Source organism: Microtus pennsylvanicus, chromosome 3, assembly GCF_037038515.1.
Source record: "Microtus pennsylvanicus isolate mMicPen1 chromosome 3, mMicPen1.hap1, whole genome shotgun sequence".
In the NCBI taxonomy this organism is placed as follows: domain Eukaryota; kingdom Metazoa; phylum Chordata; class Mammalia; order Rodentia; family Cricetidae; genus Microtus; species Microtus pennsylvanicus.
Window position 1 is genome coordinate 66,030,334 of NC_134581.1, and position 26,475 is coordinate 66,056,808.

General features: G+C 44.5%; 1 protein-coding gene across 3 annotated transcripts in view; it reads right to left on the reverse strand.

The window, feature by feature from the left end:
- Window positions 1-25,808, reverse strand: part of Chrna5 (cholinergic receptor nicotinic alpha 5 subunit) — a 29,627-nt gene extending 3,819 nt beyond the window's left edge. Inside the window, exons 1-5 of one of the 3 annotated variants that reach the window (XM_075965863.1) lie at window positions 25,604-25,808; window positions 5,329-5,480; window positions 3,925-3,969; window positions 2,758-2,867; window positions 385-1,213 (exon numbers count right to left, since the gene is read on the reverse strand). In XM_075965863.1, the coding sequence (XP_075821978.1) occupies window positions 385-1,213; window positions 2,758-2,867; window positions 3,925-3,969; window positions 5,329-5,480; window positions 25,604-25,709 (1,242 nt within the window). In that variant the 5' untranslated portion in view covers window positions 25,710-25,808. Of the gene's footprint in view, window positions 1-384; window positions 1,214-2,757; window positions 2,868-3,924; window positions 3,970-5,328; window positions 5,481-23,009; window positions 23,047-25,603 lie in introns of those variants that run through there. The other 2 variants (XM_075965864.1, XM_075965865.1) reach the window with 2 other exon arrangements.
- Between the last annotated feature and the right edge of the window lie 667 nt (window positions 25,809-26,475).

A 26,475-nucleotide genomic window follows, 5' to 3' on the forward strand; every position in this document is an offset into this window, starting at 1 on the left:
CTTTCAATTTTACTAATGAAAAACTTTACTAATTTTGTAAATGAGCCACAATAAGATGTTTTTCTAGAAAAGTATCTTGCCTGTACTTATAAAACTAGATTAGGCTCTTTCTTCAAAAAAAAATAACTTTTGATAAATTATAATGCCAAAATTCAGAAACAAAGTTACTAAAGAGAAATCCAAATCAGTAAATCATCCCATTCCAGAGCCAAAAGTTATGGCGAAAAATTACTATCCCCCCCCCCAAAAAATTACTATCCCGTCAAATGCATAGCGAAGCTTTCTTTATAGTCATTCAAGATGCTCTGGGGAAATGGAAAAGTGAGACGGGCAGATGCCCCATTTTGGCTTTGCAGGGCAGCAGACTGAATACCCGCCACAGACCTCTCGGACGTCGTTCTCCTTCCTGACATGTCTCGTGATGTAGCGGATGCAGCCGAGCGCAGCTTCCAAGGTGTTCCTAGACTTCGGTCCGCTGCCATCCTCGGTTTCTTCCCTCTGAGTGAAGTACCTGTCGACATGACTTCTCATGCAGAGCAGTTTGGGGAGCTTGTGAAGAAATATCTTACGGACCCACGGTGCCATAGCATTGTGTGTTGAGGAAGAGCGGTGGTGGATGTTGATGGCAAAGACAGTCACCATAATGGAGAGTGTCACGAAAATCATGGTAAACACCAAGTACTCCCCAATCAGAGGTATGACTTTGGATGACGAGGGTATGATCTCTTCAATAACCAGAAGGAAGACGGTCAGAGAGACAAGCACTGACGTGCACAGGCTGATCTTTTCACCTTCGTTTGACGGGAGATAGAAGACTACCACAGTCAGAAATGAGAGCCCGATGCAGGGGATAATGAGAAATAAGGTATAGAAGAGAGGCAGCCGTTTAATCACAAAAGAGTACGTGACGAAAGGGTACCAACAGCAGCTGTCTGTTCTGTTCCCTTTGATCCCCATGGCACTCATGATTTCCCATTCTCCGTTGTCAAAAAAGTCAGTTCTGTCTACATTTTGGTCCTCTAGGATTATATCAACCTGGGATCCATCATACGTCCAAGAGCCGAATTTCATGGAACAATTCTGGAGATCGAATGGGAAAAACGTGACATCGATAGTACAGGAACTTTTGTAGTTTGCTGGTTGTGTCCAGGTGACAGTGCCATTGTACTTGACAATCGTCTTCGTACTGGCCCCTTCAAAACGTCCATCTGCACTAAGAGAAACACACAGTAATGGTGCCTAAATCAAACAACCCGAGCACACATTTTATAAGCCCAATATAAAAGGAAACCTGTGGGTAACAGCATGAAATAAGTTTGAAATTACTAAGTGCCCAAATGCCTGCTCCAGCCACGGGTCGTCGCTTTCTGGACATCTTCCTGACATGTATGATTCTGCTGGAACTGAGCCTACTCTCCCCTTTGTATTGTGAGATGAGCAAATCCATGTTTATCAAAATGCTGAGATTTTTATAGTTGAAAAGACCTTACTTGACATACAAATAGAATCAGGCTGTTTCTATACCAGGCATGCACAGAGGCAGAGCCTGACTCTTTATCTCCAGACTTCCTCTTCCACCAGAGAATTTGCACCAGGCAAGGCCCGCCTGGACCTCCTGCACTAAAGAGGCACAGCAGCAGGTAGAAGCCCCAGCCCCCGAGTCCTTCACAACAGTCCTGCTGTGTATCCTCAGGTTCAATTACAGAGAGCAGCCAATGCTCAGGGAGCCGCCCCGTGCTACATTATAAGCTTTCTTCATCCTCCCACATTGAGGAACACGGGTGTAAAAGGATCCAAAAGATCGTTTTTGCACGGCATTTGCTGTCCTTATGCCAAGGCCTTTGTGCAAACAGGACAGAATGCTTTCAGCTGCTGAGGGAGCTGATGTACAGGGAGCAGCCCCGTGCTACCTTTCACGCTTTCTTCATCCTCCCATATCGAGGACCATGAGGTAAAAGGTTCCAAAAGATCATATTTTGCATAGCATTTGTTCTAAAAAGCCTTTGTGCAAATAGGAGAGGTGCTTTAGCATAAATGCAAGCAAGCTCTCCCATTTACTCTGAGAGGGCCCTGGGTGGGGAAAATGCAGCTGGTACTGGCAATTACCCTCAAAACACTCCTAGAGAGGCTGCCCATGCATGGGTTAAAAATTAACCCCGAGCTCCTCACCGTGGGAAAATGGCAATATTGTGCTAACGGACGGCATCTCTAGAAAATATTAGAAGACAGTGTTGAACATAAACTGTAACCTCAACTAAAAACAAATCCCCGCAAACGTGGAAGTCTGACTTGAATAAGGAAGCAAATGGGGACATCACAGTGTCTTGGGGTGAAACCTCTCTCTGCCACATGAGAGCTTTGTGACCCTAGCAAAGCGTAACTGCCATAGGTCCATGTAAGACAGTCGGCACACCCAGCATTTAAAACTGCTGTGAACACACCGCCAAGCACGTAAAAGTTTCCTGTCTATGTAAGCTAATCACAAGCATGACCTCTCTCCTCACCCTTCCTTATTCCTTTCTATGTTTGCCAAGTCCTTTTTTCTTATTTCAGAAACCAGGTGACATGTTTCTGATAAAAATAACACACTAAAAAGACAAAGGATACACAGCACCCATGAAACAAATAAGCACAAATCCAAGTCATTTGATTTCATAGCTAAACAATTTGCAGACGTGAGGGGAAAAGTTACTAGTGCCTGGTAGCAGCGGAAGTTTTCTTTTGGAAATGTAAGGTAATATTTAGAACATAACTTACTTGTCAAACAAAACGATGTCTGGGATCCACAGAGAGTCTGAAGGGACGCGTATAATTTTTATTCCACCATAGTCATCAGGATTCCATCTTAATTTTACATCTATCCATTCCTGTAAAATGAGAAAGTCAACTCCATTTCAATCAATACATTATAAAATAAGTGAAAGATATACTTCCTGTCATATCCAGAACCTTTAGACACGAATCATTTCTGTCCCCAATTCAGAAAACCTTCTCAAGAATAACATCCTGCCCCTCTGTGCACTGACTCCAGCTGTGGTCCTGATGAGGCACAGGGGAGGACCCGTACTGATGCATTCACGGTTCTCTACTTGTCAGGCACAATCAGAGACAGAGAAAGAATAAACAATGGAAAATATTCAACAACAGCTGGAGACATACGTATCATGGTCCATAATTAAAATAATTCATTACAGAGAGATCACTAGGGAATGGGAGGGGTGCTGGAAGAGGAGGGTCATAACATAGGGATGGAGGGACATACATGCTGTATGTATGGATGACGCTGTCACAGGGAATCCCAATAATGTGTAGTTAGCATGCTAATAACTATAACAATGACTAGTTGCATTCCTGTCCATTCCTGTTGCACTCAAATTAAAAGCCAAATCCTGGGGCTAGGCAGACGGCTCAGTGGCTAAGAGCACTTGAAGCTTTTGTAGACAGGTCCAGTTCCCAGCCTCTGCATGGCAGCTGACAACCCTCTATAATGCCAGTTCCTGGTGATGCAATGCCCTCTTCTGGCCTCCTTGGGCATTTCATGTACATGTATATTTAGATGCATGCAGACTAAATGCTCATAAATAAAAATAAACATTTTTTTTTAAATAAAAAGTAAAAATCCACATCCTTGCAGGGTCCTGTAAGTTACTATTCTACTGGCTTCTCATTGTTCCTTTGACCCCCCATCTCCACGGGGCTCCCCATGGCTCACACACCTTACCCACAATTACTAGATACAGTTCAGCCTCTGGACCTTTCACTTGCTGGTCCTTTACCCAGAACACTCTTCTCCCCTAGATGCCCATAAGGCTTGCTTATTCTCCCCTGAGACTTTCTATGAGCTTTGCCTTTTTGGCCACAGAGGACCTAAAATAAGGAGTGGGCAAGCTGCTAGCTGGGCACCTGCTTGATTGGCATACACACCTGTTTCAACCAGACGTTTGTTGTCATTAGCTGGTTTTTCTCATCCTATTTAAAAAGAAAGAGAAGAAGAAAGGTTGGTTGTTTCCATTCCACAGCAGTAATTCCTTAAGAGCTTGAACACGGTGGCAGTTGCTGACTGTCACTGCTAAGCCTGAGCTCTAACTCAGAAAAGGGACCTATCTTACCCTTTTATTTCATCTTTGAATATCAGCCGAAACCCCAAGTATGCTTTTCCAGACACTCTGGCTTCTCAGTTTTTCTGAAGACCATACCCACTTTCTATAGCGGCTGCAGTCTTCCACGGCTGCCCCTATCTCAAAAGGGGTGGATTCCGGTTAATGTTCCTCCTCCTGCACTCGCTGAGATTTACAGCTTCCTTGCCTAGCTTGTTTGTGCGCTGGCGCTCTCTCTCTCTCTCTCTCTCTCTCTCTCTCTCTCTCTCTCTCTCTCTCTCTCTCTCTCTCTAATAAGGTCCTTAAGGTTTAAAAAGTTAAACATTTCGATAAAAATGCTCCTTTCCATATAGAATGAACACCTGCTAATTGTTCTCACTCTAAAAAACAAGATTAAGCTCATATTATTACTCTAAACATTCTGTCGTTCAGGTAAACTTCTCCAAAGCTTATCACTTGTGATTCTATATTTAGTTTTCATGGCCTCAACTACTACAGTTTCTCAATTTTTTTCTTATTTTCCGAGACAGGGTTTCTCAGTGTAGCCTTGGCTGTCCTGGAACTCACTCTGAAGACCAGGCTGGCCTCAAACTCACAGAGTTCTGCCTGCCTCTGCCTCCTGAGTGCTGGGATTAAAGGCACACACCACCACTGCCTGGCACATTTCCTCAAACTTAAGAAGATCTAAGATGTGAGAACAACATTATTCACTTTGCCCTAAAAGGGTGTGAAGACACACACCATGTACTCAACCCGCCTTTCTTAAAGGAGGGAGAAATTCAGACATTTGTGCACAAATGTCATTAGAAGAAAGCTGGACAATTTTCTGCCAATAGAAATATGAATAAATTATATGAGGATTTTAACATAACTAGGAGAAAAAGCAGTAAGCAAAATGATATCAAAAATACATTCCAGGGACTGGAGAGTTGGCTCAGTGGGGATCGCTTGGTCCTGCCTCAACTTGATAAAATGTTTAATATCTTTGAATTTGATTAAGGACAGACCTAGCATTAGCAAATGAAATAAGATTATTTACTACACAACAACATAAAAACAAAGTATCACTATACCTGTGGCACACTAGTCACTGTTCCCTAGTCAGCTCCTTGTGGCAAAGGGCTACGTCTGGTCACCTTGGTAACCTCTGGTGTCTGACATGCATCTGGGAAAAAACTGACTTTACCTAAAATCGATGTGAAATGGACTTCGTAAGAGCAGGCAGACTTACCACGTCCACCAACTGAGATATTGCAAGGCCAAACTTGATCTTTATTTTGTCACTCAGGTGTTCCACAGGACGAACCCACCTTTCGTAGTCTTCAAATAAATCCTTAAATAAACGGTCTTCGTGTTTTGCAGCAGAGGACAGTTCAGGCAATCCTGCATAACAAGTTTTAAGAAATTAGTACGCTGGGCTGGTCTCCGTAAATACCTATACTTTAAGAAATCAACACTGTTAATGATCCAATTAAAATTTAAGTTATTATTGTTTTAGGTTTGTTTGTTTGTAACAGGATATCATGTAGCCCTGGCTCCCCTTGGATTCCCTATATAACCAAGTAACCAAGTACAGCCTTCAACTCCTAATCCTCCTGCCTCTATCACCCAAGTGCTGAAATTACAGGCATCCACCACTGATTTCATCCAGCTAATTTTTAAGATTTATTTTTATTTTAAATTGGGGTGTGTGTGTGCACCCCCATGAATGTAAATGCTCCAAAAGTTCAGAGGTGTCCGATTTCTCTTAGAGCAGGAGTTATAGGCAGCTGTGAGCTGCTTGATGTAGGTGCTAGGATTCAAACTCAGGTCTTTTGCAGGAACAGCATGTGCTCTTAACAGATGAGCCATCTCTCTAGTCCCCTGATGTGGCTTTCAAAATGAAATATTAACACAAACGCTATTAGAGATACTCTGGGTCAGATATAATTCTTAGTTAATCATATTACTCACTATAGAAATATGCTGAATTTTTAAATAACACTCAGTACTTAATACAGAGCAACTTAATAACATTTAGGTACCAAGGGCTGCGGGGTGTTTTTCTGTGGTGGACTGCAAGAATCAGCCCCGGGGTCAATCCCTCACACTGACAAAACAAAGAGTAAATGCCTTTCAATTGTCAGGGCTATGGATGGGGTCGATATCAAAATCCTAGAAAACAAACACATCTAATAAATTCTAACTGCTTCATAAAAAGAAAATAGATATACTGAAGTAAAATTCATCTATTAACTGGAAATATAAAGACATGTACTTTACTTGACATAATTTTATATATAAAATATTGAATGAATTATTTAGATTCATATTGCTGTATATTTGTATAAAACTACTTTAGGCCCTAAGTCTTAAGGAGGCGCTGCAGTGTTGGAACTTCTACTCAATCTATTTATAGAGAGAATTCCATGAGATCATTTCCAAGAGCATAATCATAATCCCCCCCCCCCGGTCAGTTTTTCCCATCACAGTGAGTGGCTCTATCGCCTGTCTGGTTCTGTCATCTAAAAATTATGACTCACACTTGACACCACTTTCTCCCTTACAGCTGCATACAATCCACAAGCATGTTGTTGGCCTTGCCCCTAAAACTTCATGCCCCTAAATGCATGTATTCCCTACTTTCTCTGTTGTCACCCGCCTACCACAAGCTAGCTGAATCCCTCCCCAGGACTAGGAAAAGTCTGTCGCTAAAAGTAATCTCCAGGGGCTGGAGAGATGGCTCAGCTGTTAAGAGCACTTGTTACTCTTGGAGGAGACCTGAGTTCACTCCTCAGCACTCACATGGTGGCTCACTCCCATCCATAACTCCAATTCCAGAGGCTCCTACGCCTCTTCTGACCACCCAGGACACCAGGCACACATACGGGACACATACATACATGCAAACAAAATACTCATAAACATATTATGTAATAAATAAATCTAAAAATAACCAAACTGTACTCTAGTTGTTCCAAATGAGGGGCCTCCCCATGTCCTGGGGCACTGAGCGGCATTAAGTGCTGTTAAAGTCAGTTACCACTATTAGTTAGGGGCAGGGTCTTCAAATGTATATTGTACGCATCCCTTCTGCTCTCATTGTCGGATGAAATAAGCACACACTGGGGCATGGGGATAGAGGAGGCCCTAATTAGCAGCTCCTGGATGCTGCCTTGATCCTCTGGATGTCTTAAACGAAAGAGCTAATGGGACTGACAGCTAACCAGACTGCTCTCAACACTCTACAGATACCTCCAGAACACAGCTGGATGACGCAGCTGATCACTGCGGCTCCTGACAGCACTGTTTGAAACAATTTGTACCAGATACTTTGTTCCCATAAGCCTCAGAGAACTCTAGCCCACCCTTCTACCGCTTCCACTTTGGCCAGAAGGGGAGAACTCCCACTGTTACTTTAGCAGAGGGATTTTGTGACTGGTCAGATGGCCTGGGAGGTAAAGGCACAGGCCACCAAGCATAATGGCCTGAGCTCCATCCTTGGGTCCTGCACAGCGGAAGAAGACAGACTCCTGAAAGGTGTCTTCCTGAGTCGCCTCCACAAGCATCCCAGACAGCATCACTGGAAACAGGCACCATGAATGGTCCCAGCAGAGGCCGAGCTGTGGCAGCCAAACTGGAGTAGCCAAACAGATCAAGAACAGCCAGTAAAGAAAAACAAACAAACAAAACAAAGAGAGGCAGAAACAGAAATAGCAAGAGAACAGAAAGCTGAAATGAAGAATACAGGCTGTAAGGGGCCGAGAGGAGAACCTGCAGGCTCTGGTTGGCAGAAGAGGTCCAGAGAACTCTCAGGTCTCAGAGCTAAAGTCTGTCAGCCCCTAGCTGAGAGCTGTAACCACAGCCATTGCCAAGGGCCAAGAGTTCCAATGTCTGAAGGAGGGAGCACTAGCGGATGGCGCTTGATATCTGAAGGATGGAGCACTAGCAGATGCCACTTGATATCTGAAGGATGGAGCACTAGTGGATGCCGCTTGACTACTGCTGCCAAACATTGCCAGGAGTGAAAGCTGCTCGATGCCAGCATTTGAGGAGTTCTCTGCCTGCTGCAGGCTTCTGTCCAGGTAGAGAAGAGAACCATGAGCCAACTGAGATGCGACAGAGCCGGCTCTGCAGCTCCTCGCCTGCTCACCATGGCTTGGTTCTCTGCAGAGATCCAGGCAATCTTTTCAAAACATGGACTGACTGATGCTAAACGTTGGCCTAACGGATTTCTTCAGCTTTCCAATGTCCCTGGCCCCTGCTGGCATTGCTCTCCTTGGTTCCAACTGTACTGAAGGATCAGCTTCTGCCACACACGTTCCCATCAACGAGGCACATGCCCTCCCTTCCCCTGCCCTGGCCAAGTCACGCATTCTTCAGACCTCAGCAGACAGGTTTTCCTGAAAACCTCTTTCCTACTCCAGTTCACACTGCATTAGCGCCATGTCCCTCGTCTTTACCGTAGCCATGTGGATCTTGTGTGGTTATGATTAAAGTCTGTCTTCTTCGCTGCTTTTCTCACCACTCTCTCTAGCCCTGAGTAACAACACTTCAGGGTTCAGTCTATTCACTGAGTGAATATATGGCTGGATAAGTGATCCGGTATTCACTTATTGCCATATGCTAACCCTCATCTTTTTTTTTTTGGTTGTTTTTGGTTTTTGAGATAGGGTTTCCCTGTGTAACAGTCCTAGCTGTCCTGGAACTAGCTCTTGTAGACCAGGCTGACCTCAAACTCACAGAGATTCACCTGCCTCTGCCTCCCGAGTGCTGGGATTAAAGGCATGACCCACCACCACCGGGCCGCTACCCCTCATTTTTCTCTAATGATTTTAGAATGTTATCTTTGGTTAGGGAACAACGGCATGAGAGCCGTCTTCATTTTCTCTGAAGTTCACTAGACTCATCTTAAAATTAGAGACGCTGCCGTACTCAGATTTGAACATAAAGAGCAACGTAACCCAGCCGATAAGAGTTGAGAATGGTATCGTGGCATTAGGGACTCAAGGGAGAGATTCTCAACCTTCCTAATGCTATGACCCTTTAATACAGTTCCTCAGGTTGTAGTGAAGCCAGCCATAAAATTATTTTCCTTGCTACTTTGTAACTGTAATTTTGCTACTCTCATGAATGTAAACATCTGATTTGCAACCCCTGTGAAAGGGTCATTTGAAGCCAGGCGGTGGTGGCACACACCTTTAATCCCAGCACTCGGGAGGCAGAGGCAGGTGGATCTCTGTGAGTTCGAGACCAGCCTGGTCTACAAGAGCTAGTTCCAGGACAGGCTCCAAAACCACAGAGAAACCCTGTCTCGAAAAACCAAAAAAAAAAGGGGGTCATTTGATCCTCAAAGGAGTCAAGACCAACAGGCTGAGAACCACTGCTCAAGAGGCTCAGGCAGGAGGATCACTTGAGCCCAAGGGTCATCCAGACCCCATCTCAAAAGCAAAACTTGGAATTTTAAAATGTCCAGGCTAGATTCTATTCTGGTTCCTAATATTTATGAAGTGATTCAAGGCAAGTCACCTAGCCTGTTTGCATCTCGGTTTCTATGCCCATGAAAACAGACACAGGACAGCAGCACCTATAGGGCTGCTGAGAAGGCTGTGCGTGTGTGACAGGCGCCTGCACCAGCTCACTCTTAATATTCTGACGAACAATTGCTACGGCAGTGGAAAGTTCTAGGCCTGCAGAGGCAATCACACAAAAACACTGTAATGAAAGCAAGCCACCCCCGCAGAGACTATCTGAAGCCTGCCGTAGTCCAACCAAGATAGTTTCCTGGCAGCCCAAGGCAACAGAACCTTGCAAATATGCAGAGGAAAAAGTGCCTGTGGCACAAGGCACTCTCAATGTACAATGACAGAGCTTTCTCCAAGTCTCCTGGGTGAGGGTGGTTGCTTAGGGGTTTTTTTTGCTTTGTTTTAAATTTTGAGCCAGTGTCTTACTCTGCAACCTACGTTAGCATTCTTGTTCTAGCCGACTCTACTTCCTACCATTAAATGAGCCTCTACTCATTAAAGCTAACAAGTATATTATCAGTGTACTAATTGCTCAGAAATCACATATCCTGGAAAAGAACAGGGAACCAAGTAGTTAAGCAGACTAGAAGGACATAAACATTTCATGGGATAATTCTCCTGAAGTCTTTAAGAGAACAACAAAAGAAAAACTGAGCTGAACAGCTAACACGTGGAAATCCACGTATCACTAACACCTTGAAAGATTTAGATTTTGGTTTTATACAGTCAGTTTTAATTGTGAATACCAACTGTGTCAAGTTGGAAGAATTGGAATAATATTTAAATTTTTTTCATAAACCAGGGATGGTGGCACCTGTAGGCACTGGGTAGCTAAGGTAGGAATATCAAGACTTCCAGTCCCACACAGTCTACACAGCAAGTCCAAGGTCAACCTGGGCTGTCTAAAAGCAAAAGACAAAGTCTCACAATTCAGTAGAACTATATTTATTTTCAAAGAAATGGTCCTGCTCCTTAATTTTACTATGGTGAAGAAGAAAGAACACAGAGCTGCAGAGCTGAAAGCCTCCACGGAAGGCTTGGCATTCCTCCAAGGCTTTGACCTCTGCATGCTACAACTTCTGATCTATACAAAATAGGGACATCTCATTGGCAAAATAGTTAATCGTGTACAGAAAGAACTCTGAATCCATCACACCAGACCTTCCCTTTCCCTCAAGCTGGCACGCCCCAGGTACAGAGACTTGATCTAAGACCTTCTACCTGCTAGAAAAGTGTCTGTCTACCACTGAGCCACACCCCGAGCCCTCCTCTTGCTTCCTGAGACAGGCTCTCCGTGAATTACTCCCACTGAGCCTTAAGACTCACTCTGTAGCCCAGGCAGGCCCAGCCCCACGAAACCTCTCAGGATTCAGGAGGATTGCTACAGCGGGCAAAAACTGGCTAAAGCTATCTGAGGGTGAGCAAATACAATGTTAGCTCACATACGTCTTTTTATCATGTTCCATTTACTCTATGCTCTCTCGATATTCCCCTTATGATGGTCCTGGCTGTTCTTTCTCACTGCTGTTCCTCTCGTCCCACAAGCTTTCCAGTTTACATAGACATACAGAGAGAGCTAGCAATTCTATAGGCGATAACAATAGTAACAAGCATGCTTTTTTTTTTAGAGTTAACTGGATGAACAAAGAACTAACAAGGTAGGTGCCTTATGTCTCAGAATGGGAGCAGCTGTGAAACGCCCCAGAAGATATCAGAAGGATTAGAATGGAGCATGCCCCTGGGCCAAGCATCCTGTGCTGTGTCTGCTGGCACCCAGGTGAGAAGGAATTTCTTTCTCTGGAGCTGGTTTAGCAACCCAAGCTTTTTTCCTGTATATTTTAGGGGTAAAGGCACAAACAGTTAATTTCCTAGACTAAGACCTCATGTCAAATGAAAGGTAAAGGTAAGTGCAGAATATTAATAGCTTGTTAGGGCAGAGCAAAGACCAGCAGGCTATACTCTCCTGACTCGGCTGTGAGAGAATTCAGGGCCTCCCAGACCTGTGTAGGAGCAGACATATTGTCTCTCTGTTCAGTGCCCCCTGCTCAAGGCTCCTTTTTTGTCAATAAGTTCTGTCAATGAGGACAATTGGGGTGGTCCAGCTTTTTGTAGATTTGACCATTAGAACAAGGGTTTGGCTGAGTGAATGCTTTCACACCATGGCCCCATGGTGTCAGGGAAGGCATACAGTTGCCAGTACAGGAGAAGTCAGGTTTAAAGAATGATTTATACACTGCTGGGGTATTTCAGGATGAATGCCATTATGGAAGGGAGAAGTGCCATGATTCCACAATATTTCTACAGAATTGACAGTGACTATCCAAAAGACAAGTGTTCCCGAAGCTCTGCAAACCGGGTTGCTCATTAGAGTGGACACTCCCGTGAGTCTGTCCAGTGCTCTGTCAGCTGTACTTCTGCTGTATAGGACTTGTGGCTCACATCAGCCTCCTGCCAAAGTTTCTCATACGGCTGATACTACAGGCCTGGGCTACTTAGGACTGACTACACCAGACCAATTTTTATAAGTTTTAATTTTTATTATAAAATATTAATAAGCTGGAGTGGTGATACACACTTTTTACTCCAAAATGAGGGAGGCTGAGGCAGGAGGATCATGAGTTTAAGCCCAGTCTGGGCTACAGTGTAAGACCCTGTCTCTAAATAACATTAATTTGGGCTAGAGAGATTGCTCAGTGGTTAAGAGCATTGCCTGCTCTTCTAAAGGTCCTGAGTTCAATTCCCAGCAACCACATTGTGGCTCACAGCCATCTGTAATAAGGTCTGGTGCCCTCTTCTGGCCTGCAGGAATACATGTAGACAGAATATTGTATACATAATAAATAAATAAATTTTTTTTAAAAAAAAGAGCCGGGCGGTGGTGGCGCACGCCTTTAATCCCAGCACTTGGGAGGCAGAGGCAGGCAGATCTCTGTGAGTTCAAGACCAGCCTGGTCTACAAGAGCTAGTTCCAGGACTGGCTCCAAAACCACAGAGAAGAGAAACCTTGTCTCGAAAAACCAAAATAAATAAATAAATAAACAAACAAATAAATAAATAACATTAATTTAAAAAAGGATAACTTATGCGTAGCTGTTTCACTGTTGTGCAAATCAAATAAAATTAAATACATTTTCTTAGTCTATCGGGTATTAAGTAGTTTACATATTTATTTAATTAGTTTTCTATATGGCTACCCAAGTGCACAGCTGTGAAGTGTGTGCAGTGCCTACACAGGCCATACGAGGGCAGTAGATCCCTGGAAGCTGGAGTTACAGACAGCTGTGAGCCACCCTGTGGGTGCTGGACATCAAATCCCAGTCCTCTGGAACAGCAGCTGAGCTCTTACCACTGAGCCATCTCTCCAGGTCCATGTCTGAGAAATTTCTTAAAGTTATATCTTTTCCTCTTTGAGTCTACATAGTCAAAAAAAAATGGTAGTAGGATTTTTAAAAGCCACTTCTAGGAAGGCTTGATAGTATTCTTGACTGGCATTTTTTTCATAAAGAATAATGATTTTTCTCATTAAAAAGTAAGAATTCTGGAAAAAGTTACCAAGATGTTCTGCAACTAAATATGGGTTTCACCAATTTTTTTCCAACTTCCAGGCAGAAATGAAGACATCTGCTGTCATGTTTAGTTCCTTCCAAAGGTTCTTACATCGTCTACATCTGCAACAAATTGGAAATCCCAGAGCACAAGGTGGTACCTCCCTCAGTGTATCCATTCAACAGAGGCTGCGACCACAGTAGCCTTTGCACTAGGGGCAGAACAGAACACAAGGACAGGGGGCTGGAGAGATGGCTCAGAGGTTAAGAGCACTGATTGCTCTTCCAGAGGTCCTGAGTTCAATTCCCAGCAACCACATGGTGGCTCACAACCATCTATAATGAGATCCGGTTCCCTCTTCTGGCATACAAACATACATGGAAGGAATGTTGTATACATAATAAATAAATAAATCTTAAAAAAAATCCAAAAAAAAAAAAGAACACAAGGACACAGTACTTGCCCTCCTGGGACATGAACCTGTACATGTCAGATAAAGGTCTGTTGCCATGCAGAAAGCACCCACAATGAGAATGACACCCCCTGACATTAATCCAATAGACAACCTGCAAGGTTAATCATGGCTATAACCTTCTAATCTAAACACATGACTTCTGAACTTGGCATTACTGACATTTTGAGACAAGTGATTCTTTGCTGTGTGGGAGCTATCACGGGACCTGTATATGTGTGTTTGTAATTAAAATCTGTACACCTGAAATTTACCAATGATTAGCCCTCAAATCGGGAAGAGAGAAGGGAGGACAAGATTCCCTACTAAACGAGCTTCTGGGTTTGTAACAGTGATGATGCCTTATTTTTATAGTGAAATCATCATTTGGAGAGCGAAGTACCAACAAACTGGGGCCAATTCTGCCTCTGCTTCTCACTCAGTACTGTTAGAGCAGCGCTTCTCAGAGAGGAGTGTTTTGATGCATGTTCAGAGGAAGAACAAACGCTGCCCTTTTAAAGTTCTATGGCTTTTTTTTCCATGCAAATATGTTAGTGGTTATCCATTCATCTCTTTCCTTTCTTCATAAGCACATAGTACATGGGTAATTTATGGACACATGTCATACTTGAAGCTTTCACAGATGAGCATCTATGTGGTGTCCATTTTGGATTATTTTTAATAACGGTACTATGGAAAATGCCGTAGCATCCTTGTCCATTTGTCTTTCCCTTCTTGTGCAGGCTCTGACTCTCAGAAGTGGGACAGCTGAGTCAAGGGTATGCACGCTTTAAATTGGGAGAGGTACTGCTAAGAGCCTTCCCTAACCTTTTCACAGGTCACCATAGGAGTAAAATAAACCATGTATCTAAAAAGATTTGTAAGAATGATAGATGTATCTCCGATCTACAATGAAGGCATTCCTGGAGTAGTTAACCCTCCTCTAAGTCTCCTTGTATCGTTTTCTACGTTAAGGAAAAAGTGACTTTATAACCTTTAAAAGTTCTTGCTGCAGTCCTACAAGAGCTATTTTAGGAGACGTCAAGATAAAGCAGTGAACAAAACCATTTAGTTAATTCGGGGAAATAAATAAGTTCTCGCTCAGCACTTTCCGTGTGACAAATCGGGAAAGGATGCTTACTAATCGCTACTGCAGAGGGCGTTGTTCTCGCTCTGTATTGATTCCTAATGGAGAATTACAGCACAGATACGCTGCAGCTGCCCTGCTTTCCCTGACTCTCAGAACAGGAGGAGCAACACACCGACCGTAGGCAGCATTAAATTTAGGCCCAGTCGATAGTCCTCAAGGAGTTCAAAAAAAGTTTAAGCATTATTAAATCAAATAAATGCAGAGGTCACTGTTTTAATTTGACATCAGAGATCTTTCGGTAGGTAATAAATACACCTTTAAGTCAGTACATTTACAGCATTAGGAAATATAACAGGTAATAGCGTCAAGAAGCCGTGAAGCCTACATGACCTTGATAAGACTCTTGCAAATTTCTTGCCTAGAGCCAAGGTAGGGTACAGCCCTGTGACCTCAGCATTTCTGAGGTAGAGGCGGGGCAGTCAGGAATGAAAGTCATTTTTGGCTACAAAGCTGAGATAGGTCTGGGTGACAGCAGACCTTGCCTCATAGATATTTTTCAGAATTGTCCAGTTATGACAAATAATGCCTCAAGGAAACACAAAAGGTTGCAGATAAGAACCAAGAACAGTGGCATATGCCTACTACCCCAACACTCATGCATGGGGCTGATGCAAGGAGATCTTTCAGAGGTTTTGTGGTTGTTTTCTTGGAATTTAAAATTTTATCCGGGCAGTGGTGGCACAGGCCTTTAATCCCAGCACTCGGGTGGCAGAGGCAGGCTGGTCTCTGTGAGTTCGAGTTTGAGACCAGCCTGGTCTACAAGAGCTAGTTCCAGGACAGGCTCCAAAGCTACAGAGAAACTCTGTCTCAACAAACCAAACAAAGAATTTAAAATTTTATTTGTATGGGAATTTTGCCTGCATGCATGTATGTGCACCACATGAATGCCTGGTGCCCTTGGAAGTCAGAAAGGAGAACTGGATCCCCTGGAACTGCAGTGTGGAGGTTGCAAGCCACTATAAGGACCCTGGGAGTTGAACCCAGGTCATTTGCAAGAACAACTGCTCTTAATCAATGAACCATCTCTCCAGTCCTTGAGATTGAGGTTGGCCTTGGCTACCCAGTGAGTTCAAGACCAGCCTAGGCTACAAAGTCACAGTGAGACCTTGTTTAAAGAAACAGAGAAAAGAAAAGGGGGGGTAGCAGCTGATTTGTGTGAATGGGGGTTGATGCTTATTTTCTGGGTTTCTATGAGTTTTTTCAGATTTTTAAAACAATCTACGTGTAGGTGTGTGCCACACTGTGAGGGTGTCTACAGAGGCCAGAAGTGAGCACTGGATTCTCTGGAGTTTGAGTTACAAGTGATGACTACTTGATGTTGGTGCTGGGAACCACAGCCCCAGGTTTATCCCAGTTTGTTGTCGTTGTTGTTGTTTGTTTGTTTTCCCCAGACAGCGTTTCTCTGCCTAGCCCTGGCTGTCCAGGAACTCACTCTGAAAACCAGGTTGGCCTTGAACTTACAAGTACCACCACCTGTAGCTACCTCCCTAAGCCCCAGGTTTGTAGTACTCTTATGTCATTTAGGAAGAAAAAGCTACTTGCATAATTACTTTCCTCAGATCCTGCAAATGACAATAATTGACACGAATGGGGGATTACCTTCCTGCTTAAAGTGTGTTACTTTCAGCAACAGTGGCTACATATACAAACAATGTCAACCTGGGCTACCAGAGACCTGACCCTGTCTCAAAAAACAAGGAGGCAAGCAAGCAAACAAAACCCAAGTATAGCCAATACACCATGAATTTCAGACTTCCCTTAGAAGCATCTGAGACATGAGAGCCTCAGGCCCTGCCTCTGACCTTCTGAATCCCCATGTATCCTTAACAAAACCCCAAGGGATCCCCTTACACAGTCAACTATGAGAGGCTCTGCCACAAAACCACAAGGACCCTACATAAAGTGGGAAAGAATAATCGGTCCCATGGGAAACACTTGAAAATCTCTGGAGGTGTTTTCAGTGGGGTTCTGATTGTAGCTCACAAACAGAGGTCAGGGACACTGTAAAAACAGTAGAACACCAGAACCCCTTTCTACAGGGATGCTGTATGTTAACACTAGGTGACCAGGACCTTTTCCTTCAGGGATGCTGTTAACACTAGATGGCCAGGACCCCTTCCTACAGAGATGCTATATGTTTGCACTAGATGGCCAGGACCTTTTCCTTCAGGGATGCTGTGAACACACTAGATGACCAGGACCCTTTCCTACAGGGATGCTGTAAGCACACTAGATGGCCAGGACCCTTTCCTACAGGGATGCTGTAAGCACACTAGATGACCAGGACCCTTTCCTACAGGGATGCTGTAAGCACACTAGATGGCCAGGACCCTTTCCTACAGGGATGCTGTAAACAAACACACTAGATGGCCAGGACCCTTTCCTCCCAACAACAAATACTTTCCGAGCCCAAAGTTTTAGAGGTTGAGAAACTTCAACACAGAAGAAAAGTTCTACCTAATTCAACACATATCACTAGCAATTTTAAAGGAAATAATTTTTAGTTAAAAATTTCATAATTATCCCTCCTGTCAGATCATCTGAAGTCGCATCTGTTTCTACTGGTAAAGGGCTTATCCCCTTCTCCTCAATCTTGCTTTACAGAAAAGCATGTAAGGTTATGGAATTCAAGGCCATTGGCAAAAAGATACCATGTTATCTTAAATTACATAAAATAAAACTTAAATTAAAATCATAGCCATGCATGGTGGCACAAGCCTTTAATCCTGGTACTCCCAAGGCAGGTGAATCTCTGGATTCAAGGCCAGCTCTGTCTATAGTTTCAATTCCAGGACAACCAGGACTACACAGAGAAACCCGGTCTCGAATAAAAAACCAGAACCAGGGATTAGTTACTTGCCTCTCTTCTAGAGGACCTAAGATTGATTGCCATCACCCACTTGAAGGCTCACAACTGCCCATAGCTCCATCTCCAGAAGACCTGACACCCCTGGCCACTTTAGGTACCCACACTCATCTGCACATACACAGACAGACAGATACACACACACACACACACACACACAGACACACAGACAGACAGATACACACAGACACACACACAGACACACACACACACAGACAGACACACACACACACACAGACACACACACACACACACAGATACACACACACACACACAGACACACACACAGACAGATACACACACACACACACACAGACAGATACACACACACACACAGACAGACAGATACACACACACACACACAGATACACACACACACACACACACACCATTAAAACTAGATTTAAAACATGATTTTTTCCATCACACTGTTTCCACTGTTCCAGAGAAAACTCCAAAAGAAACAAATTCTAACTTCTTCCTAAACTATTCTAACCTCAACATGTCTGTGTCAACTTGCTTATTTAATTTTAAACTAAAAATACCATTATCTAAAAGAATTCAATTCTGCTATAAAAAGAAAAACAATTGTACAAGAAGAAAAATGTTATGCTGAAATTACTCTAGTGAAAGCTCAGCCTAATTTTTAAAAATTGCTTGATATAATTTGTAATTACGGATGAAAAGGAACAGTCTATCTGACAATCATATCAGAGTCCCATCAGCAGCCCTTTAGTAAACCCAGGCACAAGCACAGTGAAGCACAGCTGCAGTCCCAGCATGTGGAAGTGGAGGGAAGATGAGCCAGAGTCCGAGGTCATCCTGGACCATACGTCAAAGTGAGGCCAACCTGGCCTCCAGGAAACCTGTCTCCATAAACAGATACTCAGGTACAACGGCACTCTCCAGTGGATCGTGATCCCCACCTTCCAAGAGTTCATACTCTAGGTCATAGTGCATATTCAGCATTTTCAAGAAAACTGTTTTCTTTTTCTAAGACAAGATCTGCCAAGCCCAAGTTGACCATGAACTTTAAAAAGCATTTTACTGGTGTACAGTCACTGTGCAAACATTTCCATCCAAGTATATCATGTGCATCGACCACACCCATCTCCAAAGCCTTGTCCTCCCCAACCCCTCTTGCTAGCCCTTTCCTTACCCCAGACAATCTCACTTCTCTTTTCACGGCTGTCTTTCTCACACACACAATTTTAGGTAGATTTTATCTATATAAAATTGGGAATAACAATGAGAGAAAACACGCTACTTGTCTTTGTGAGTATGAGTGTATTTCAATGTGCTCTCTGGCTCCACTCATTTTCCTGCAAAGGACACAGCTTGCTTAGTTTTTAAGGCTGGAAAAAAAATGAGACATTTTCCTCATTCATCTGTTGACTGAACACAGGCTGATTACATAACAGCCACTGAGATCAGAGCTGGAATAAACACAGAAATGAATGTTTCTCTGAGATATGTTGATGGAGAGTCCTGCAGTAAACACCTAGGGGGATCTGGATAATATGGAAGTTCTATTTTCAGGTCTCTTGAGGAATGTCCACATTGATTTCCACAGTCATTGGACTAAATTCCATTCCCATATAGGGTCCCGTGTGTGTGTGTGTGTACAGGTACCTGTGGAAGCCAGAGGAAACCATCATATCCTTTGGCACCAGAGTTACAGGTGGTTATGAGTTTGCTGGAAACCCTGGTCCTCTGCAAGACTGCAAGCATTCTTAACTGCTGAGTCTTCTTGCCAGCTTCCAGCATCCATACTTTTCTTAACAACTCCCTTCTAAATAGAAAGGGTATCAGTATAGTTTTAATTTGTGTTTCCCTGAGGAAATGTGGAACATTTTCATATGTGTGCTGGCAATTTATTATTTCATCTTTTGAGAATTAAATGCTCATTGAACTAGCCCATTTATCAACAGGATTGAGTTTTTTGTATTTACTTTTTTTTTAAGTTCTTTGTACATTTTTGGTCTTAATCTTCTATCAGATGAATAGCTAGCAAAACTTTTTTCCATTCTTTATGGCCTTGAACTCTTCTTGCCTCAGCCTCTCAAGTTCTGGGAATACAGGCAAGTATCACCAAACCTGGCCAAAAGAAATTTTACTTTAAAAATTAACCGTGTGAAAGGTTAGATATAAGCATATGTACAAACATGACAAAAGTGGCTCCCACCCTGCATCCCTGGGTCTCTGCTAAACCTTGGTGCAGACCAACTACGCTTCTCTCTTCAGACCTTCTCAGCCCTCCCCTCTAGTTCATTCCCATTCCTCTGTCAGCTCCATTCATTGGAGACTCCAGCTCTTGATACAGACCCAGGAAGCCCCTGCCTCTTGGTGTGGACAAGATCCCCTTAGCTCTTTCCCAAGGACCCTCTCGGGGCTGTTCCCATAAACCACCTCCATTCCTCTCCACCACCCACCAACCGCAGAAGCACTCTCTATCAGGGAACCCACAGCTACCACATTTTCCTGAGATCTACATAGAGCAATAGAAACCAAGGAGTGGAATTCCCAACCAAAACACACACACACACACACACACACACACACACACACCCCAGATATCAACACCTAGAATCACCTCTATCATTTTTATCCCATACAAGTATGAAAGAAATCTAGATAGAGTCACTAAATAACAGATGTTCATCTAATTGAGTCACTGGCTAAAGGGCCATCATGGAAATCCCCAACTATCTCAGGCTATTGCCAAGGCTGCGGGTTGTTTTCCACAAAGCGATAGTAAGGTCTTACTGCTGAAGACAGCATTTACATAACTCACCGAACACAGAGAAGTCCAGCTGGTGCCTAATGAGAGCCTCACCCCCACTGACTAATGTTCACGGTACTGGAAAGTACTCTGCAATCTACCAGGGGAGAAAGATAACCACACCCTGCACTCTGCAACAGTGACCTGCCTGCATGATATGCTAGTACAGTAGGGCACAAACATTGTAGGGGTTACTAATCATTCCCCTGCTCCACAAAACAGAAGCCATGCCTAATACTTGCTCTGGTAGCCAAGAACCTGAGACTGCACAGGACACTGGCCAGGACAACACCAAATACTGTAATTCTGCTAAAGGAATGTAGCAATAATGATTCCTATGACGTTCTACCATACCCATAGATCAGTGTCTCACTCTGCTATCATCAGAGAAGCTTCCTTTTGCAGTAGATGCGAACTAACACGGGGACCCACAGATGAACAGTGTACAGAGACAGAGATTTGGGGACATTCAGTCCAAACTGGGATGTCTCTGTCAAGCTCCTCCTGTGGTAGTTTGAATATAATTGCCCCCATAAGCTCATCAAGAGTGGCACTATTCAGAGGTGTGACTTTGTTGGAGTAGATGTGGCCTTGTTAGAGGAACAGTGTCACTGTGGGGGCAGGCTTTGGGGTTTCCTATGCTCAAGATATGCCCAGTGTCTCAGACCACTTCCTATTGCCTGCAGGTCAAGATGTAAGAACTCAACTCCTTCTCCAGCACCATCTCTGCACGCATGTTGCCTTGCTTCCTGCCACAATGGTAATGGACTAAACCTCTGAGCTGTAAGTAAGCATTTTCCTTTAGAAGAGTTGTCATGGTCATGGCATCTCCTCACAGGAATAGGACCCCTTCCCTAAGGGCTCAGGGAACTATACAGAAGTGTAACATGAACGGCCAGGCCTTGCTTGTTGTTGGGGAAAATCATATACATAGTTTGACTGCTTCATCCATGTTGACTGATTAAAATACGGAGAATATTGCTTAAAAGCAAATCCCCAAGCAGACTACCCAAGTTCAAATCCAGATTCTTTCATCCACTAACTGTTGCCTAGATCAAATCATATAAATTACTTGTATGTCAACCTCATCATCTGTTAACTCAAGCTCTAAAGGGCAGAGACCTGTTTACTGTCCTATCACCAACACTTAAAACATTGACTTGTCAATACCACTCTTGGGAATATACCCAAGAGAGGCCTTATCATACAACAAAAGTATATGCTCTACAATGTTCATAGCAGCATTGTTTGTGATAGCCAGAACCTGGAAACAACCTAGATGCCCTTCAATGGAAGAATGGATGAAGAAAGTATGGAATTTATACATATTAGAGTACTACTCAGCAATAAAAAACAAGGACTTCATGAATTTTGCATACAAATGGATGGAAATAGAAAACACTATCCTGAGTGAGGTAAGCCAGACCCAAAAAGAGGAACATGGGATGTACTCACTCATATTTGGTTTCTAGCCATAAACCAAGGACATTGAGCTTATAATTAGTGATCCTAGAGAAGCTAAATAAGGAGAACCCAAAGAAAAACATATAGGCATCCTCCTGAATATTAACCTTCAGCAAGCAATGAAAGGAGACAGAGACCCAAATTGGAGCACAGGACTGAAATCTCAAGGTCCAAATCAGGAGCAGAAAGAGAGAGAGCACAAGCATGGAACTCAGGACCGCGAGGGGTGCACCCACACATTGAGACAATGGGGATGTTCTATTGGGAACTCACCAAGGCCAGCTGGCCCGGGTCTGAAAAAGCATGGGATAAAACCGGACTCTCTGAACATAGCGGACAATGAGGACTACTGAGAACTCAAGAACAATGGCAATGGGTTTCTGATCCTACTGCACGCACTGGCTTTGTGGGAGCCTAGGCAGTTTGGATGCTCAACTTACTAGACCTGGATGGAGGTGGGGGTTCCTTGGACTTCCCACAGGCCAGGGAACCCTGATTGCTTTTCGGGCTGGGGGGAGACTTAATTGGGGGAGGGGGAGGGAAATGGGAGGCGGTGGCGGGGAAGAGACAGAAATCTTTAATAAATAAATAAATTAAAAAAAAAAACATTGACTTGTCCTAAATAAATCATGCAGGTGGAGTCAGTGGGAATACTTCACACATTATGGTTGTTTCATGGGAGTCAAAATACACAAAGCACCGGGCAGTGGTGGTGCATGCCTTTAATCCCAGCACTTGGGAGGCAGAAGCTGGTAGACTCTGTGAGCTTGAGAGGCTAGCCTGGTCTACAGGGCGAGTTCCAAGACATGCTCCAAAGCTACACAGAGAAACCCTGTCTTAAATAACAACAACAAAAAAGACAAACATACAAAGTCAGAGCACTGAGAGCATGGCCAATAAATGTCAAAAGTGAATAAATAGGGGGCTGGAGAGAAGGCTCAGAAGTTAAGAGCACCGACTGCTCTTCCAGAGGTCCAGAGTTCAATTCCAAGCAACGGCATGGTGGCTCACAACCATTTGTGATGAGATCTGATGCCCTCTTCTGACCTTCAGGAATACGCGAAAGCAAAACACTGTATACACGCAGGCAGAACTATACACAATGTCTTTAAAAGGTGAGTAGCTGACTTTCGTGAAGTCGATGGCCACCTTATGCATCTCTGTTAGTGTCAGGGAGTGTAAATGAGAGAACTAAAGATGAGAAGAATACGCATTTAGAGCTCAAACTCTCTATGGATTATTTCATCTTCCTTTGACTGAAGATCATACACTAAAATGTCACACAGCTAAGAAGTATACCTAATGACTGACTAATTTCCATGAACGTCCTCGTCGCAGGTCAGTTCAAAAGGCCCATATTATCTTAATGTCTAGCAAATTATATTCCACTGCAGACGAAATTGCCTTCCAGGCTACTTTCCACAGCTCTGTGACCTTCAGTCGGCCAAACAGGTATGGCTGGTGGCTGACTAGACAAGACTTTCTGTCTGGGAACTGGTTCATAGGAAACCATAAAAGTCATGTTGAGACTCTAAGACGAACATGAAAACAATAAAACATAAAATCAATTTCCAAAAAACATCCACCTCTACTCTACTATCTTAAAGGGAGAGAGGGAGTCAGCCAAGTTGAATATGCCCCAAAAAACAAAGCCAGTTAATAATAGGCTTCTCCTCTCCACACAGCACATCAGCCACTGTGAATTCAAAGGCGGCAGAACGCAAAGGCTTATTATTTGCCAGTGTGCAGTTATATCAGCCCGTATCACTATCTTCTTCACGATGCTTACACAGAACTTAAGATTAGAGCTGGAGACAGGAACAGTTAACGGCCTTTTCTTATAAGTGAGAAAATATCCAGGGAGATTATGGCTCTATTCATTCACTTATAAACATCACCAGTCTCCTATAATAAACTAGGTATTGAGGACACATAAGGCATCGCAGCTCTTGGAGGCTGGAAGCTAACCTGTAAGATGCCTGTGGCACAAGAACAAAGACCTGCATTTGACCCCCGTAAAATGGAAAAGGTCTAGCAAGGAGCCTTTTCAATGTAACAGATGCCCTGGTCATTCGACATTAGGAAGGCAGAGACAGGCAGATCTCTGAAATTCAGCAGGATTGTCAGCAGCCTATCCTAATCCATGAGCCCCAGGTCACAGTGAGAGACTGTCACAAACAAAAACCAACCAAAGTGGATGGCCCCGGAGGGACAATACCCACGGCTGACCTCTGGCCTCTTCTAGCATATGTGAATACCCACACACAAAGGAAGCTCTTAAGGCGCTCACATGGTACAAACAAACCAAAAAACTGTAACACAACAAGATGGTTATTATTAAAGAAATACCACTGAGTGGCAGCCGAAAGGAGAAGGTCATCCACCTTGGCTAAAACCCCAAACCCTGCACAAGAGTTAGCTATGTACACCATCGGAGACTCAGCAACAATGATTTATCTTAAAACTGAGAAACCTGCTCAAATTCCCAGCACCGTCAGAGAGACAGGGACTACCATCTTCTAGGCTGCCAGACACTGCCTGGCATTTTATACGTACCAGTCAATCCTGAAAACGGCTGGGGAAAGTAAGCTGTGTTGTCCTCAGTTTCCAAATAAGGAAAACTGCGGCGAGAACCATGTTCTAAGGCACATTGGAGACATGTTCTGAGACCGGGACATCCCTCTCTTTCCCTAAACTGTAAGGCTCTTTGCAAAGATTTCACTGCTTCAGTAGACCCACCCTGAAATCGGGAATTCTAGTCCACAAAGTTACCACTTCCTAAAGAAAATCAGGACTCACAGTTTAAGAATCTTAACGAAGCCTGGGGCACTGGTGTCCCATGCCTTTAATCCCAGCACTCAGAAGGCAGAAGCAGGTGGATCTGGTGGTTCTCTGTGAGTTCGAAGCCAGTCTGGTCTGCAAACCAGAACAGCCAAGGCTACACAAAGAAACCCTGTCTCAAAAAAACAAAAAACAAAAAAACAAAAAAAACAACAACAACAAGAAAATCATAACGAAAGAAAGACAGGTAAAGGTCCTCCAGTCTTCCTCTTCTCACTAAAAGCGAGCTTCAGGTGCAGCGACCCTCTGTCGCCCCTGCTCTAGTAAAGGACACATCACAGGAGCTCCAGAAACAGCATTTTTCTACAAAGTACTGAAAGGGGCTAACTAAAATATGTTAAAACACTGGAAATTCAAAGTACTAGGCTCTGCTTGTTTGTTTGTTTCTTTTGTTTGTTTGTTTGTTTGTTTCTATCCCAATCCACAACATCTTGAAACACTGACGGGGTGGGAGGAAGGGAACACCATGCTCCAAAGAAGCGAAGAACCCAAAAGTCAAGCGATGAGTCCGGAAGCCAGGGGTGTGGACTACCTAGCATTTCTTCAGCAAACGTTTGCATCTCCTGGCAAAAGGAAAGATGCTGCAGAAGTGAGGTAGAAGAGGGTGGTCTATAAAGTCTCAAAGACCATTAAGCCCCTAGTCTCCACGCCGTGAACCATCAGGGAAGCGGGAAGCCCTATGACAGCGGCTCGCTCTAAAGAGAAAGTTGTACCGAGGCACACCCTACACCAGCCGCCCCAACGACGCGAGCCACCAAGCCCCCAAACTGGCCTTTTCTTTGCATCGAGATGAACAGAGCTGGGCGCTAACCTGGAAATCCGCACCCGTCCCCCCGAAGAAAGGGCAAGGCGGCGGAGCCCCGCTGCGCGACCCCGCGGCCCGCGACCCCGCCCGGGCTCACCTCCCCGCGCGCCCCGCGCCGCCCCGGCCGGCCACCAGCGCCCCGCCAGCAGCTGCACCACCAAGAGCAGGCGCAGCGCGCGCCGCCGCGACCCCCGCGCCGCCATCGCTCGCCCGTCGACGGCTGCCTTTCGGAGAACGCGGGCCGCCGCCGAACTCCGCTCGTGCCTTGAGAGCCGCCAGCTGCAAGTTCTGCTCCTGAAGGAAGCCCACCTCGCAGCACGGCGGAGGGGCGGAGCCCGCGGCGCTTGGCCCCGCCCCCGGGAGGCCGCACCCAGTTTGCCTAGGCTCCGCCCCTGATCCAGCCCCATCAACTCGTAGCTCCGCCTTTTCCACACCTGGCCCTCTTTTGTCAACCGGCGCCCCCCGACACACACACACACACTCCAGCGCGAATTCTGACAGGTGCGAAGGCTGTCCTGACTTTTGTTTCGGGGCAGTTTGTTTTCGTGTTGTACTGTAACTCAGTCAGGCTTCGAACCCACGGTAGCCCTCTTGCGGCAGTCTGCCGAACGCTGGATTCCCGCGTGAGCCAATAAGACCATCCCTACCGCTGCCTCTCACGCCCCTGTTGTAGATTCTATATGATCTGCAAGGCCACCCTGGTCGAATCATCCTTCCTTGAGGGTCTATTTTTCTCTTCCTTTTAAATGAGATGGATAACTAGAGTTCTCTGAACGACAGTTGTGACAGACAGCTCTGGCATTCATTCAAGCCACCCAGCGAAATGATAGACAGTTGCTTCCAGAGTAGTCTACGCTGTCCGTGCTGTCACTTAGCATTGTAAATATTAGTGCCTTCGTAGGCCACAGCCTCCGAGCAATTTTGATGGCGATTGATGCTGACTGGGTCTCAAAGCCCTTCGCACCCTTA